Source organism: Choloepus didactylus, chromosome 18, assembly GCF_015220235.1.
Source record: "Choloepus didactylus isolate mChoDid1 chromosome 18, mChoDid1.pri, whole genome shotgun sequence".
NCBI classification, from domain to species: domain Eukaryota; kingdom Metazoa; phylum Chordata; class Mammalia; order Pilosa; family Megalonychidae; genus Choloepus; species Choloepus didactylus.
Window position 1 is genome coordinate 62,944,447 of NC_051324.1, and position 17,917 is coordinate 62,962,363.

Here is a 17,917-nt window from a genome sequence, read left to right on the forward strand (position 1 = left end):
TGGGCTTTGCAAATTTAGCATTTTATGACAGAGAAAGAATTTTTATGTTTTTACAAGGGTTAGCTATTCAATCTGAAATTGGTGACTAAACAAGTATGTTTGGATTAAACGTTCAGCCAGACAGTGTAATATAAACTGTTGTAACAACATCTTCCATGTCTAAGCTCTAATATCTCTACATTTTCTTCTTGTTTTTAGGGTGAATCTGTAAAATATTTCCTGGATAACTTGGATAAACTTGGAGAATCAGTAAGTTTTAAAATGAATGCTTATGTTACTGCTACTTGAAAACAGTAGTCTGGATATTGAAGTTTTATTTTAGGGCAGCTTGTTAGGAAATTTAGAAAAATTATTAAACTCTCTGTTCTTTCTTTTTTCCTAGTTGTAGTATTCTGACTCTTCCTGCTTTATTTTAGACTGATAGCTAGGAATATGGAATGATTTTTATTTTTTCAAAATGAAAAAAGTATTTTTATTTTTCAGTTGGTACGCTGTTCTTTTTTTTTTTTCCTGCCTCTATCATCCAGCTTTCTACTGTTTACTTGAAGAGTGCCCCATCCACTATTTCGTGAAAGTAATACCATTTAAAGAAAATTTATATTTGAAGATGAGATTGCACATTATTATACTTCAGTGCCTTTTATTTTTATTATTTTTTTTTTTTGCAAGCAGAAACATAACATTGAATCATTTCAAAACCTTTTGGCAAACGACATTTTCCAGTTCAGGACTCCTCTATGCTGCTGAGTTACAGTGTAGGAGGGCTAGATTCTGAGGCCCTGCTGAAAAGACTAGATGTAGGAGAAAGAATCGTCTTGGGAAAGAGAGTTTATTATTCTCTTGTAGTATGTTCCTTGGAGCTGGCACTGTCACTGGCTCTGGTTTCCCAGGCCCACTGCAGGCAGAGCAGCTCCACTTCTCTGTCCTACATAATTGGACTTCTGTGTAATTCATGGGAAAAAAGGTTTCTGCTACTTAGAAAATTTTTGAGAGTCATTTATTACCTACTAAAGCTAGTATAGTTTGCTTGCCTCCTCTTCAAGCAAATTTCGGTTACAAAGTTTACTATGGTCTTAGGGTTCTTTGAGGTTTTTAACTATAATATATATATATATGTAATTGAAAGAAAGCATAAAGTGACATCTATTGCAGGTGGGAAAGTTACATACTAGTGTATCTATGACATACGAAAAAGTACCTTTTTTTTGCTCTAACAGGTTGATTTTTACATTCTTGTACTTTGCTAAGTTACATCTGCCTGCCTTTAAGCCAGTGTTTTTATGCTGCCTGTTTTCTAGACACAGATGTCTCCCAGAAGTTGAGATTTCCCTGTTTTTCTGTTTTTACTCAGTCCACATTAGTGAAACTTCCTATTAAGACCTATTTCATTACCACTTTTCCATCTGGTCCAATTTGAAGCCTTAAAAAAGTGAGCATAAGCCAAATGGAGAGAACTTTGTAGATAAACTCTAATTTTATGAATTATTTCATGTTTTGCAATCCAGTCCCAGTATTGACTTGTTAAATTTTCAGTTTACCTCTTCAGATACGTTTTTCCTGAGCACACAATTCAAAGTAGGTCCCCTCCTCTTATTCTCAATCTCAGCCCTTGCATTTTTATTTATATGTTTACTTGTTTTCTACCCACCTCTTTCCCTGAGGGCTAAGACCTCATCTCTCGGTTGGAAAGTTGAGTTCCTGGTGTCTAGTGATAATGCTTGGCCTGCAGCTTTTGAAGGAATGACTCTAGGTCAACTCCATCAATCTGTAGTAGCTGCTTAGAGTGCTATGTCAAGAACAACTCTGAAGCTACATCTGGAATAGAAAGGATAAGGAGCTATGATCAGTAGGTAGTTGTAAAGGAAGGGAGGATACACCTGGTGTGCCACATGTTTGCCAACCATTTTGTGCCTGTCAAACCAGTCCAGGATTTCATTCACTGTTCCATCTCTTCCTGACTTACCAGGGCCATTGAAGTCTCAACAGCACAAGGGTCAAGGACATAGGATCTACAGCCAGGCTTCCTGGGTTCAGTTTCCAGCTTCCACATGGGCTGGCTCTGTGTGACCTTGGGCATCTAAAGCTTCGTTTCTTCATCCGTAACGTGGGCATAGTAGGAGAACCTACCTCATAGGTTTATGGGATGATTACTTGAACCAAGCCATGCAAGATGTTTAGAATGGTGCCTTGCACATAGTAAAGGCTCATTGATAGCTATTTTCATCTTTCATCCCTGTATCTAAGACGCTCAGTCTAGTCAGACAAAAGTAACATACAGTGAAATATGCAGAGGACAGTTAAATGATACTGATCATGAAGATAATATTAGTTTATAAAATGGAGAGATGTTTTGACTGGAGAAGTCAGAGGTAACACGTAAGAATAAGTGAATCTGAACTGCATTAAGGATGGGTTGGATTTAGATATGTAAAGAGAAACTGCTGCACACCAAGATGGGAGAGAGCTGGATGTGTTTTAGTTTTAGGAAGCACAGCTGTCTGATGAAGGATACATGAAGTTCTTGGCTCTAAGTTGTAAAAACAGATTTCTAGAAGGCAGTAGCTTGGTTTTTTATGCATCGCTCATTGCATTTGTACTGTTGTATCAAGAAGTGAAGCTTTGTGTGGGCACTAGGGTGAGCATGCCAGTTCCAAAAATGAAAAGGTAAGGAGGGCCCAAAAGCCAGTCAGCAGAGTTTGGATCTAGTGCAGTGAGGAGTGCCCTGTAAGTTCTGGAGCCATGACGTTAGGAGGGTTAGTCTGGGAGAGGTTATCTCAGAGAGGCTTAGAGATGGATCCAAGAGGTGTAAGACACTCGAGACAAAGAAACCAGTGAGGAGATGAAAGTCCATGTTTGAGATTATTTAAAAAAAAAAAAAAATGAGGGCAGTGGGAGTAAAGAGGAAACGGAAAATGTAAGAAAGGGATTCAAACGAGTGACAGTATTTGATACAAAATAAGAGATGACAGAGAGAAGAGTCCAAGACTAGGACACTTAAAGAATGTTGGTAGTGTTGGTAGGGTGGGAAGTAGAGAGGAAAGGCAAGCTGGTTGGATTCAGGGGAGTTGGTGGTAAAGAAAATGAGGCTTCTTATTGGACAGGTGTTCGAATGTCAGTAGATTGTCAGGGGCAATGACTAGTGCCCATTTAAAAACGAGAGACTCAAATGGAATTTACCTGCCTTATCTGCCATTGATTTTCTTCTCTTCCTTGGTAGTGGTGGTGCTGGTGGCCATCAGTAATGTTAGAACTGGTAAGAGCTGACACATCGACTGTTTGCCAGACATGGCTTTTAAGCTCTTCACCCACTTAACTCATTTAGTTCTTCCAGCAACTCTGTAAGCATTACTGTCTCTATTTTACAAATGAGAAAATTGAAACACAGAGAAGTTAAGTATCTAGGTAAAGATCTCACAGCTAGTTTGTGGAGATCTGGCTCTAGAATTCACACTCACAGTCACTACACTTTTCTCTGCCGGTCCACTTAGCTCAGAAGCTTCATTACATTGTCCTGTGTTCTGTGCTTCCTGTGAGTTAGCCTTTAGCTTCTGAACTAGCTTGTTAGCTCCTAATTAAAACAGTAATAAAGAACTTTATATTTTTATGGAATTGGGAAATTTTTTTAAAAAAAGCTCATTGCTGGCATCTTTTCTGAAACTGCTGGCACTAAATTGGTGCCACTTTTCTGGAAAGCAGTTTGGAAGTAAGTGTCGAGGGTCATCAAAATGTTTATAACCTTTGACCTCATAATCTTACTTCTTGTTACTTAGTCTCAGGAAATAGTCCAGAAGGAGAAAAACATGTGCATGAGAATTTTAATTGCAGCATTACCATTAATTGCAGCAAAAAATTGTTAACAACTTTGAATTCACTAGTTAAGAATGTTTATGTAAATTACAGCACATTGATCCCATTTGAGCTATTTTACAGTCTTTTAAAATTAAATATGACTATCAGCCTATGGAATGGTTCATGATAAAATCTTAGGCAAAAAAGGAGGGAGATGGAGGCTAAAAATTGTTTGCATATGTTGATTAAGAGTAAAGTAGTAATGTGTGAACACAAGCTAGAAGGAAACTTGGGAAAGCTAACACTTTTGATAGGGTCTCGGGTTATCTAATGAATGGCCCTGGATTGCAGATAACGTAAAAACTGCCTTTTTTTGTTGTGTTTTTTTTTCCTTAACTCCATTATGCCATTTTGAGATGAGTATTCAAGTTGTAATAAAATTTCAAAATCATATTATCCTCTTTGGGAAGGCAGAAAATGCAGCATTGTTTTAAATCCTGCCTTAATTATTAAAAAATACTTTGATCTCGATGATAAGCATTAAAAGCTCTCCTCATTATTGCCAGAAAGCTGTGTCAACGTCTGGAAAATGCTCAGCTGAGAAAAAAGAACCAGCTACCTTGCTTAACAGAAGTATGCAGGGGTTGCTGTCTAGGTAGCCCCTGGAGTTCACTGGTCCTGTTCGCAGGGAAGAACTCACTTGGTCTTTTCAGCAGTGCTCCGAGGCAGAGAGGCCAGGGTCTCCAGTGCACAGGCAAAGGTACTGACACTCAGCACAGTGACCACTTACAAGTTCTTGGGTCAATAAATGAGAAAGCCAGAGTCTTGCTACTACTTAGACTGTGCCCTGGAAACAAACGTAGAAAACACCCCAGTGTAAATGTGGTTAATTAGTTACAGCAGAAAAAGTGTTTTTCACCCACGTAATATAGCAGCAACGAAAACATGGAGTGACCTGGTCTAGAATTCTAAGCCGTGAAGCTAAATGCACAGTAAAGGAGCATTTATAGTGCATTAGGGAGACAGACAGGACCGTGACCTGGGAGATCCTCACGAGTCAGCACGTCAGATCCCGTCGCTTTAACAGAGGGGCAAGGAGCAGGTGCCGAGACGGCACATGCGTGAGCAGCAAGAAGGTTGCCCTGGTTAGAGCTAAGTAAGAGTGGGTAATAATGGGGGCAGAATTGAAGGTGGAGGTATAGTGGGGTAGGGGCCACAATTGGTAGAGAAGATGGAAACTTAAATTTGATTAGTATTGCTAGAGTGAAGAAAATAATAGATGCTGGTCATTTGCAGTGAATTTTGAAACAGTCTTTGTACATTAACGTTTTAATGTATTTTGGCACTTTATAATGAAAATAACAACTATTGTTATCAGGAAGTGTTAAAAACAGTCATTTTGAGGTTGAGAATATGGGGAAAATACACCCCTACATAAACTATGGACAATAGTTTTAATAGTACTACTTTAATAATCTTTCATCAATTGTAACAAATTTTTAAAATAGAATAGTAGAATTACAAAAAGTGCTATTATCAATTGTAACAAATTTTTCACACCAATGCAAGTGATCTTGATGGTGGAGTGGTGTATGGAAATCCTGTATATTGTGCAGGATCGTTTAAAAAAAAGAAAAGGTGATTTTGTTTGTATATCTGTTCACTGGACACTGGACTAGTTAGTAGTTAAAAACTCTAATTAAAAGCTCTAATAATTACTGCCTCTGGATTACTAAGTATAAAACAGTGTTTTTCCTTTCCAGGATTACGTTCCCTCACAACAAGATATTCTGCTTGCCAGAAGGCCCACCAAAGGCATTCATGAGTACGACTTTGAAATTAAAAGTGTTCCTTTCAAAATGGTTGATGTAGGTGGTCAGAGATCAGAAAGGAAACGTTGGTTTGAATGCTTCGACAGTGTGACATCAATACTTTTCCTTGTTTCCTCAAGTGAATTTGACCAGGTTCTAATGGAAGATCGACTGACCAATCGCCTTACAGAATCTCTGAACATTTTTGAAACAATTGTCAATAACCGGGTTTTCAGCAATGTCTCCATAATTCTCTTCTTAAACAAGACAGACTTGCTTGAGGAGAAAGTGCAAATTGTGAGCATCAAAGACTATTTCTTAGAATTTGAAGGGGATCCCCACTGCTTAAGAGACGTCCAAAAATTCCTGGTGGAATGTTTCCGTAACAAACGCCGGGACCAGCAGCAGAAGCCCTTATACCACCACTTCACCACTGCTATTAACACGGAAAACATCCGCCTTGTTTTCCGTGATGTGAAGGATACTATTCTTCATGACAACCTCAAGCAGCTTATGCTACAGTGATGTACAAAAGACTTGCTATTTTAATATCTTTTTGTGTCTTTGATTGTTTTCTGTTTTTGTTCTTTTTTTTCTTTTTAAAGTAGCAGTCTACAACAGGAATTAGAAAAATTTTGATTCTTTGATTAACTTCCTGGAAGTCTTAGTCCCTCTTTTGTGGACTTTAGTTTGTGGGTGAAAGCTGCTGAATAACACATTGCCAATATCTGCTGAAGCTCAGGCTTTGATCTGTTTCACTATGGCTTCCATTTGAGACAAGTGGTAATTTCTTGGCATACGTCAGATTAGGTATATTTCAGGCTTTAAATTCTTCCAATTTTCAAACTGAATTTTCCTGTAGTGCCAAGCTTAGAGGTTGTCCTTAAATACTTGCAGGTATGAGGCCAAGAACAAGTAAACCAAATAAGATGTCTTTAGTCTGCCTAACACATAGCAATGACACTTGACTTCCTATTTTGAAAGGGCTATCGGAAAAAAGTTTGATCTAAGGAATGCATTCTGTAGGTTTACCCAGATTTAGCCCCTTTTTTTGTTTTAAAATTTCTTTGGTTTCTGAAGATAGTTTTCTTAATGTTTTCAAGTTTACATGAGGATTTTTGATCTGATGCTAATGAAGAGTTCACAAATGGTGGGGAAGGGGGAGCAAAAGGTAAGCAAATGCCATGTATAGTGTTTTGATCAACAGTAAAGAGTAAAATATAATTTGTCTTTTTCATATTTAATTATCATATAAGTAATGTGCCATATGTGAAACATTCTGGCCATAGTAGCAACTAAAAGCTACAAGCAACTTGGAAGCAGAATTTTCTGAGTAAACATACCTTTTCCAGTCACACTTCTAAATCCTGTCTCATATGATTTTGGTCCTTATTGTAGAAAACATTATTGCACCATCACAACCATCTTTCTTTTGCTCTCCTGTCCATTTCCATCAACTCCAGACTGTGGCATTTATGGGATTTTCTGTTTATTTGGGGCTTGCCAAGGCAGTATTTCTCTGTCAAGCTATTCAAGAAGGCATTATTTGAGATTCTTACTCATTCTTGTGTATCTCTAAAAGATACAGTATGTACATTTTTGTATAATTATTGTTTATGAAATACCGGCTTTTTCGAGGTACATTTTAAATGTTTTAAGGATACTTCTATGGATAAATGGTAATTGTTTAGTTCACACTTAAAGACAATTACATTTGACTTCTCCCGCTGCTTACCAAGTTAAAACGCACCCATGAAGTAGCTTTGTGATTATAAATACATTCATAGTGAACTCACCAGAATGGCTGGTTTGCAGTAGTAAAAAATACTGTCATGTAGGTTATATGTAGTGCTAGAATTGGATTTAGAGAAACAAATTTACAAGGCTGGTGACAGTTTGAAAAGTTGAACAGCTTTTCTCCTGTATTTGAAAATTGTGATTAAGACTGTGATATCTGTCACTTTACTGTATAGCTGACTGTGTTCTCAGGTATTTTATTGGTTAGAAAGTCCTTCAAAGATTGGTCAACATTGTGGATCACCCAGCCTTTCCAGGACATTGGCGCTTGGTCTGTTCTGCTGTCAAGGGTAAGAGGTGGGCTTCTCAGTGAGCCAACCAGGCATTGCTCTTAACATACCTACTTTTCTTGCATTTGAAGTGCTACCGTTGTCATACGCATACTAGCTGCCGGTGTTTCATGTGTTGGTAATACATGAGCTACAAACGTGTAGCCCCACATCATAACACAGGTGTGCACAGGAGAATTCATGCATGTTTGAATAGTTTTCCATCTAGTGCTTCTTGCCAAAAAGGATACATTGTTTAAATCCACAGGGTTAATGTAATCTCAGTGCTAGTGACTCCCTCTGGATATGTATGTGCACAGTAACATTGGATTTTTTGGTGAAGAGTCTATGTGAACATTTAGCATATAGTTTTATGGAATGGTCAGAATATTTAATTTTACTGAAGGCTAACATAAATTCCCTACATAAAGAGGAAACGTAGTCTTATTTAAATTATACTTAATATCTGTGCTGTGAATCATAAACATTGCCTGACAAAGCAGAAATCTCCAAGTTTCTCCATGTTGTCTACCACCAAGAAATGTTAAAACACCAAATAGATATGATATTATTTTTGGCATTTGTGATTTTCTTTCCTGGCATGTGTGAAGTCTCCGAGTCGACATTCTTTTAAAATCTAGAAAATATTTTGAGGCAGTAAATTCCTTGTGTTTCATGGCAGACTTGTGTAGAACATTCAGTAGAGCTGTGAGGTTCAATCTAAAGGCTTTAGATCACATTTGTAATATACTGTATTTTTAAACCATTTGAAGGAGTCTTATAGTGGTAGCATGAAAACCAGATCCTTCTGAAATACCACTATACGAAGAGAGAGAGAATATTTAGTGATCAGAATTGAAAGGATGCTTGTAATTTTCATTATGCCAATTCCCTCTAACCTCTAAAAAAGTAATTTAAATTTAATATTCTTTGTTATATGTTCAGTTTTTCTGTCCTCATGGTTATGTTTTGAAATAAAATGTGCCTAATTCTATATTACATTCTGTTCTTAAACCTGAATGCCTTCTTGTTTTATTCTCAAGAAATATCACACAAGTGTCTTCACTGACCTTGAAGAAATTTATATCATACAGAGTTGCCTTATAAATCAAAGAACAACACAAGTTTGAGCCTTGATTTTTTAAAGAGAGTTTTGTTAAATGTTTTCTGAAGTTCTAAATAATAATCCAAGTTGTATGCCTCTGCCACTTAAATATTATTTTAAATAACTTAAATTGTTGATTTTTGCCAAATATTTTATTAAATTGAAATCATTTCAATTTTATTGCCTGGAAAGGACACTTGATAGAGAGCAACTGCAACCAAAGAAGGCAAGGTGGAGTGAAAAAGATCATTCTTTTTTGATTTGTTTTAACAAGTTACATTGGCATGTACTTTGCATGGGGAACGTCTGCTGGTTCATCTCTGCAGTGGGGCTGCTTAGGGAAATCCTTGTTTAGTCAGGGGGCAGTGGTTGCTTTAAAATAAAAGGAGGTAAAATTGCTTAATGCCAGAAATAACTGTAAGTATTGTTTTAGATTCAATAGAAATCATAAGCCCTATAATTTTTTGTAAGAGGGGATGGGTAAATCTTAACTTTCAATGTATACCCAAATACTTGTATTTATGCTTTTGATAAAATGTATTTTCATCATTAGTACACATATCCGGTTATGCCTTATTTAAATGAAGAATAAAGTTACCAAGTTATGCACTGTTATGTCCTGAAACTCCAATCACTATTTGAAGAAGCCCTCAAATTGGTGCTTTCATTAGTTAATGGATACATTTAAACAAAACCGCAAAATAGGCCATTTGAAACAAGATTCTCTCCATTGCAATCTGTAGCAATGTTATATCTGTATATGTAATGGGAAGGTTAAATATCAGTGTTAACTCTTAATTTCTTGTTTGAATCCATGAAATCATGCCTGTAAAGCCCAAACATTTGTAACAAACTCCCTAATAAATCTAGAGAAAGTCACTCTGTTACCTTTTCATTTCTTTTAGTTTTATTTGAGGAATCTGGAACAGAAATTTTGCACATGTCTTTTTCAGTTGGAAATCTTAGTACAGGGTCACTCTCTCTTTCCCATCAGTTCAACCTGCTAAATTCTGTTAGTTACAGATGATCGTCCATGTGTTGTGCCGCTTGAGTAAAAATACTGATTTTTTTAAAACTGTAGGATATATTTTGGCTTCAATCTAGTAACCATGAGGAAGAAAGCGGCTGTTTTGTAAGTGGGTGGTTGTGTATGTGCCTCCACTTTCTAAGTAAAGCACATGGTATAGTACGTACCCGTTGTATCACGGTACAAGGTGTGAGCTTCTTTATACAAAGAGACTGAAGTATATAGGTCTAAACCCGAACATTTTAAACAAGTTAGACTTTATGGCTTTTTCACATATCATCAAGTAGATATTAGCCTTTGGGTGGTAAGTGATTATGAACGTCATTTAAAGCACCATGTTTGTACCACCAGCATTCTTATGTCTGTATTTGAACGTAGCATTTAAATAGATGTGTTGACTCTTGTGGCATTCCAGTCTAACCATCTGGTTTCAGATAACAGAGCTTATGTGAAACATTGATTGTTTTTAAGCATGAATGATAATGGCAGTATTTTCTGAGTTGATAGAGATGTTGTGACCTACCCAAATCTGCTCTTGACAATAACGATGAAAATAAAGTACAGATGGATGGAAGTATGCCTGGACTCACTATGCACACATTCTCAGTCCATGAATATCATAATAGTAATATGCTACTTACGTGGTATGTGATTTTGGTTTGTACTTAGAAAGCTTGTTTATAATTATTTCTTGCCATAGTCAAATGATGGATTTGTCCTCAATCATGCCTATTTGATGGTACCAGGGGAAAAAAGGCCAGGTAGGGTGGGTGAGTAGGGGTTAATTCTTGGAAAATATACATAATAATGCAACCTCCTATGCCATTTACCCTTTCTTAACCTCTTACTTGAAAGCAGAATCGCAAAATGTTTTAAATGGCTCTTCTATACAACTGTGATGTGATGAGAGCTCATTTATCACAAGAAGCCTTATTAAAGTATACTTTGTAACAACCTCATAGATACTGTACCTAACAAAACAAGATTTGTATTAGCTCTGTATAAAAGTATTTGTGACTTAGGATTTTTTTAATACATGTATCTTTTTATAACTTTCTGGGAACTAAGCACATTATCTGATACTGTAATTTTATTTTCTTGTTAGTGCTTTAGTTCAGGTTTGACAATAAATTATTTCTAAAGGAGTCTAAAAGTGGAAAGAATGGTTTGAATTTATAAAATGAGTTGCAAGTTCATTAAGGCTTTTTACTTTTGTACATATTTTGCAAACATTTTGCCTCTTGCTATTAATATTTGCTTTGTAAAAATTAGACATTTAATAAACTATTCAATACTGTGATGTTTAAACTAACAGTTTGATAAATATAAAATATAAATTTATAGTATTGTCTAAAGTTTCATCTAGTGACTTAAGACGCAGAAATTATTTCAGCAGATCGCCAACAATACTTTGCCTTTGCTTATAAACTTTTCCTTATTAAAGATGGAGATGTGGACTTCTTCCAAGGGAGTTCACAGACACAACTTGTTTTGACGTGGGACTGGGGAAAGAGGAACCATTCGTTTTTCTCTGGGCTCCTCTTACACAGCTGAAATTGCAGTGTGGTGCATCTGGGCTCATGGTTTGTCCAGCTTACGGAATTAAGGCTGTTACGACTATTGCAATTGAAATAGCCTTTAAAAAACAAGCCAACATGTTATGACTCATCTTTTTGAATAAATAAATAAATAAATAAACTTTTAATTTCAGACTAGTTTTAGATTTCCAGAAAAAATGCAAAGATACACAAAGCTCCCCTATATCCCCCCCTTGTAAATAGTTTCCTGTTTTATTAACATCTTACATTTGTATGACATTTGTCACAATTAATGAACCAATACTGATAATTAATATTAACTAAAGTCAATACCTTATTCAGATTTCCTTTGTTTTTCCCTAATGTCCTTTTTCTGTCCAGGATCCCATCCATGAGCCCCTTGGGCTCTTCTTGGCTGTGACAGGTTCTCAGGAGCACTGGTTAGGTATTTTGTAGAACATCCCTCCTTCTGTTGGGATTTTTTTTTTTTTTTTAATAGTTTATTGTTGTCTCTGGAGAGAGAGAGGGAGGAAAATGGATGGGCATCAATTATATCGGTAAACCTTTTAAAATATCTTTTAAAACATTCTAAATGAATACAGCATAATGTCTTTAGATTTGATAAACTGGAAGGTAGGTACACGTGTCATAACGTGATATTGTTTCTCAGTATCTAATATATTTTACAATAAAATTTTTATAGCGATGTTTTCAAGGACAGACTGGGAGCTGCATGGACCCCTTTTTTGGACAGTCTCTGTGTCAGGCTGTTCCCGTCTCTCTTGGGTGGTTCTTTTTGGTTTTTGTTTTGTTTGTTTTTAATTTTTATTGTAACAGAACTACAACATAACATTTCCCTTTTTAGTCACATTCAAGTCCTCTATTGGAATTTGTCGGATGTTTTTCTCATGTCAAACTGGAGGTACGGGTTTGGGGGAGCACAGAGGTGAAGTCCCATTCTCATCACGTCACATGGAGGGTACGTGGTCTCCCAGTCATCGTTTCCCTTTACAACTTCAGCTAAATGAGAAGCTGTTAAGTAACTTTCAGTATCTTTCTCCCTTGCGTGGCACTTACTGAAAGAGGTGCACATTCTATTCTTTGTTCCCCCAAAGCAGAATGAAGGGCTTTCTACCACCTTTCGAAATGCCAAGCAGGCATCAAATGTTCAGTGTCACTGGGTATACCCAAGCAGTTGGCTCCATGCCTCTCTGGCAAATGAAAATTTTGCTTCAGGACCTCACTTTTAACGTGAGATTTCATTGTTGGAGCCAAGAAAAATTGAGACAGGAAAATTCAGACTAAATATCTAAAAATCTAAGATTTGGGGAACAGGTTGTTAAAGGCCTTCTGCAAGAGATTTAAGATCCTTTTAAAGTTGAAACTAAACTTCTTTGAGCATTTGAATCCCCAAAACAAACCAAAACACCTTTTTAAAAAATCCTTTTCTTATGCTCTTGTTGAGAACAAGGGAGAATTCAATATTGTAAAAGAAAATAGCTAAAACTCAGATTATGGCTAGCAAAGTATTTTGGCACAATCATGGTTAACTGTCAGGATCATGTTTCACTTGTTTAAGATGCTCTTAAAATGACCTATTCCATGGCTCACAATTTGGGTTGTAGAAAGAGAACACAGGAAACTCAAGGTTATGGGTTAAACCAGAAGTTCGTTTTGCCAACTTGGGAAATTTGGCAAATCCTCAAAAAAAAACGGATGACCTAGGGCAGTGTTTTAAAATACATGCCATAGTTTTGTTTCGGAAATTAGTGGGACACCTGAAATACAGTGGTGTGGGTTGCAGGGAGGAATAACTAGGAAAACAATGCAGCTGTATTTCACAAGAGTTCCTTTTTCTTTTAAGTGAACCAAGAAAACAAAAGACTCAAACAAGCATTCAGTACAAGCTAACCATTCAAGGCAGCTGCCAGGCCTTTCTGTTCACCAGGAGAATACTGAGAAATTGTGTCCAGAATTAACATTTATTCTGAGCGAGGGAGTGTGTTGACTTTTCTTTTCCCCATGAAGATACATGGGAGGAAAACAAAAGCAGTGACGTCTTTTGAAAGTTGACAATCCTTTTGTCATTAATTATGTTGCAGCTTTAGACTTACCCTTGATTTTCTGCCCATTAAACGTTGAAGAGAGCGAACAAGCTCATAAAATGAAACTCAGGGTCAAACAGTGCTGACCTTGGGAGAGAAAAAGTATATTTATTTTATTTTCCTATTTTCTACATGGAAAATCCCAGCTCTTACAAACTCTGGGATTTACCTAGATGATTTATTTTAACATCAGAGTGAGTTCATCTGAAACTTCATCCTGAAAAAAAGAACATCACAGCACCCAAACTTCAACTCTTGATGAAATTACAAGTTAAGGCTCATTTTCTACAGGCAATCCTTGCATTTGCAGCAGGTTATCGTTTGGGAAAAGATGCTATAAATCAACGTAAACGAGGAATACATTGCAGACCAAGAGCTGGATGCCCAACTGTATGGAAATAATGAGCATAAATCTAAGGCAGAGTTCTGTACAGCTTAAAACCTTCCAAAGTGCATATAACAGAGTCGGGTACAAACTCCCTGGCCTGGCATTCGAGGCATCCGGGATCTAGAGACCAGCTGCCTCTCCAACCACCCGTCCCTTCCCGCGGCCTCCACGCCAGCTGACCTGGGGCGTTCGCTTTGCCCCCGGCTTCTCGCTGCTTCTCTTTGCAAATCTTACTCCTCCCCCGAGGCCTGGCTCAGGGGAAGGGTCCCCAGTTCCCGCCCACCCCGGGCTGCGAGCAGTTTCTCCCATCGTGCCTCCCATCTTACCCTCCCTCGGTGCACTGAAGCTTTCTGCGTCGTTTTGGAGCTTGTTATGTTTCTGATTTGGCTCCTCTAAGCGATGGAAATGTGAACCCCAATTGCACGCGGACGCTCTCGCTCCGCTCCCTGAGTAACCGACGCCCAGAGACTCGTCTGACTGCCGGAGAGTGACCGCGAGTAACCCGCGCTGCGCCCGAGGCGGCCCGGGCCGGCGGCGAGGAGAAGCGGCTCTCCAGCTGACCGAGCCCAGCTCGGGAGGGGCCTGGCGAGACTGACGAGACCGGGCAGGGAGGAGGTCGAACCAGATGGCTTCCGTCTTCTTACTACACTCGGGTTCCTTGGATATTCCGCCTTCCAGAATATTCCAACTTGTAACAAAAATTGTTTTTAGTATAATATAGTATTTTATAGTCTATAACACAAAGGTCTTATTATTAGGCTTTTAATGTTTCCTGAAAAAATTAAAAAGGGAGGGACTTAATGAGATAATTTTAGGTATCGTTGAGGACACTAAAGGCAACTCAATAGGTTTTTAAAATATTGACCCACAGTGGTTTTTTTTTTGTTTTTTTTCCTTCATTTTATTGAGATATATTCACATGCCACGCTGTCGTACAAAACAAATCGTACATTTGATTGTTCACAGTACCATTACATAGTTGTACATTCATCACCCAAATCAATCCCTGACACCTTCATTAGCACACACACAAAAATAACAAGAACAATAATTAAAGTGAAAAAGAGCAATTAAAGTAAAAAAGAGCACTGGGTTCCTTTGTCTGTTTGTTTGTTTGTTTGTTTCCTTCCCCTATTTTTCTACTCATCCATCCATAAACTAGACAAAGGGGAGTGGACCCACAGTGTTTTTACAATTTTTGCCCTGTACTCTTTCTCTCATGGGGAATTTCCTTGTAACAAGTCATAGATATTAAAGTGCACATTTTTATGGCCTTAAGACTGTAACCTTGTAACCAAATGAACCCCCTTTATAAAAGCCAAAAAAAAATAATAAAAAAAAATAAATAAAGTGCACATTGCTGGCCGTTCTAAGGCGTTTAAAGTCAGGATTTGATGGCCTCAAAAAACTGGTGCTTCCAACTAGTTTGCCAGAGCCGCTGTGACAAGTAACACACATCGGTCAGCTTCATGACAGACTTTATTATCTGACAGTTTCAGAGGCTGGAGGTCCAAAAGGCTGTGGAAAGGCCGTGCTTTCTCCCCAAAGCTGTGGCGTTCTGCATCCTTGTAGCTGACTTGCAGCTCTGCCTCCCATCACGTGGCAAACTCTCCTTGTGTCTGCTCTTCTGGTTTCCACTGACTTCTGGCTTCTTTCTGTATCCAAATTTCCTCTCTTTATAAGGCATCTAGTAAAAAGGATTATGGCCCACCCTGATTCAGTGCATGCCTCAATAGAATCTTAGAAGATCCTATTCACAAATGAGTCCACCCTTTAACTTAATACATCTTCAAAGTCCTGTTTACAAATGGGTTTTCACACCCACAGAAACCCGGAGTAAGATTAAGAACATGTCTTTGGTTGGAGTACCTGATTCAATCTACCACATATATGAAGGTCAAATTCATTTCCTGCTCACCAAAACTTCAGCAGAGTTGACTTGACTTAAGCTTGATTTCCTGCCATTTTTCTCCAAGAACCATTTTCCAATGGTCAGTGCAAGGATAAGAATCTAGCAGCTCCTGAGCATCTTCCATTTGCACATTTTTTGATAGAACTTTTCCTCGTATACTACCAAAACTTTTGGGGGGTAAATCACCCATAATCCCATTACTCTACCACAACCACTATAAATAATTTTAGTGTTTCTGTCCAATTAAGTTTTCCCTATATATGATTCATTAATATATCATTAGCATAAATCCCTATGATACTTGTTTTAAATAGTTGCATGTTTCACTGACTGCAGGCCTTTTTTTCTACTTGAACTCCTTGCCCAAACTCATGATACCAACTGTTCTTCCAGTAGCAACAATGACAATATCTGCTTTGTTTTCAAATTCCTGGAAATCAGAGATTACTTCTGAACAGGACTTTTCCCCCCAGAAACCTGTGAATGTGGTTCTGAAATCCTCCAATATTCCTACTAAATCTAACATCTTGAAGGCCTTGTGAGGGTTGAACTATACCTTCTTTGCAGCACCATAGAAGAGGATAGAACATTTTAAAGCTGGATCTGTGTTCTGTGAATCCGTGAATAACTCCCAGTTTGGGGAAAATATTTCAAAATCTTATAGAAATTATTTTGCCTATTTAGTAACAAAAATGGATTAAATGATTTTATTTCTGCATTGTAAGATTGAGCTTTATTTTTCTTCTTTTCTTACATTCCTCGAGTTTTGGGTTTTGTTGTTGTTGTCAGTTTAGTTTAATTTCCTTCTTGTTTTGGTTTGATTTTTTTTGTACTTTGTTATAGAAAATTTCAAGCATATACAAAAATAGAATAGTATAACGAACCCCAATGTACCAATCACTCAGCTTCAACTATAATTCGTGGTCAATCTTATTTCATCCATACCCCCACTTTTCCCTGCCCCACCCCAGATAATATTTTGGAGCAAACCCCAGACATCATGTCATATAAATATCACTGAAAATTTTCAATATGTATTTCTAAAAGACAGCATTCTTTTTTTCTTGATTTGACAATTGTTTAAAAACATTTTTATGGATAGTTAATAGTAAAATGTTTATAATGAGGTGGATAGTCTGTGGTCTCAAAAGTTTATAAATGTGGATCTAATCCAAACCCTTAACTTTACAATGAAGCTGCTGAAATTAAAGGTGAACAGACTGTCCTACGTTAAATGGTACTTCAGCCTTTGCTGTGTAACAAATCACCCCAAACAGCAATTATTTTATTTATCTCATGGGTTTATGGGGGGTTGATCTGGGCAGGCCAGGCTTTCTCATGCATCTCAGGTCAACGGGAGTGTTGGCTGACAGCTGAATAACCCCGGATGGCCTTGCTCATATGTCTCCTGGTGACTTGGGTCTCCTCTGGCAGACCAGGTGGTCTTATCATTTAGTGGCCTCAGGGTTCCAAGCACAGCAAGAGATGAAGTCCCAGTGCACAAGTACTATTCAAGCCTCTGCTTGCATTGTGTTTATGAAAGCCCTATTGGCCAAAACAAGTCACTTAGCCAACTTTGATCCTTAGTGTTATCATTTTTGCATTCTGCTGCAGGTGTTTCTACTATTTTTGTATTCTACCACAGTCAATTGCAAAGTGAGCATTAGCCAGCCCTCTTGGTTGCTAGTCCAGTGCTCTTTCCATACCCGTATAGTATTCCCAAACTGTGAACTTTATAAAGCAAATAAATTCCATGACTCAAATTCCAGAGGAGTGAGGTGTTTGAGCCAAGAATACAATTTGTAGGACATTCTCTAGCTATATAAGACTCATGTCCAAGGATGTCCTTCCTCACAATTGTTTACAAAAGCCAGCTCAAGCCTCTCAGGGAAACGCACACCAGGGAGGGCACTCAGTTACCAAACTTCAGCCCTTTATTCTCTGGTGACTTGATATTTGCAATTATCCTTAAGTAACCAAGATTTTTATAGTAATATCCAAATAAGAATTAAAGCTTTTAATAAGCACATGAAAACATGTTCAAAATCTTTAGCCATCAGAGAAATGCAAATGAAAACCACAGTGAGCTATCATTTCATACTCAGTAGGATGGCAATAATAATAATAATAATAACAACAACAATAATAATAATGAAGGACAATAACAAGTGTTGTT

General features: G+C 37.6%; 1 protein-coding gene and 1 long non-coding RNA gene across 2 annotated transcripts in view; one reads left to right on the plus strand and one right to left on the minus strand.

Moving 5' to 3' along the window:
* The window catches only part of GNA13 (G protein subunit alpha 13), a 43,057-nt gene extending 33,407 nt beyond the window's left edge, over nt 1-9,650 (plus strand). The window contains exons 3-4 of the mRNA XM_037807918.1: nt 199-249; nt 5,553-9,650. Coding sequence (XP_037663846.1) covers nt 199-249; nt 5,553-6,125 — 624 coding nt within the window. The 3' untranslated portion in view covers nt 6,126-9,650. The remainder of the gene's footprint in view (nt 1-198; nt 250-5,552) is intronic.
* LOC119513065 lies at nt 6,925-14,393 on the minus strand. The gene is made up of 4 exons (XR_005212542.1): nt 14,156-14,393; nt 13,451-13,528; nt 11,670-11,848; nt 6,925-11,434 (listed from the first exon to the last, which is right to left on the minus strand). It is a non-coding gene; the product is annotated as an uncharacterized LOC119513065 (long non-coding RNA).
* Nucleotides 14,394-17,917: the final 3,524 nt, after the last annotated feature.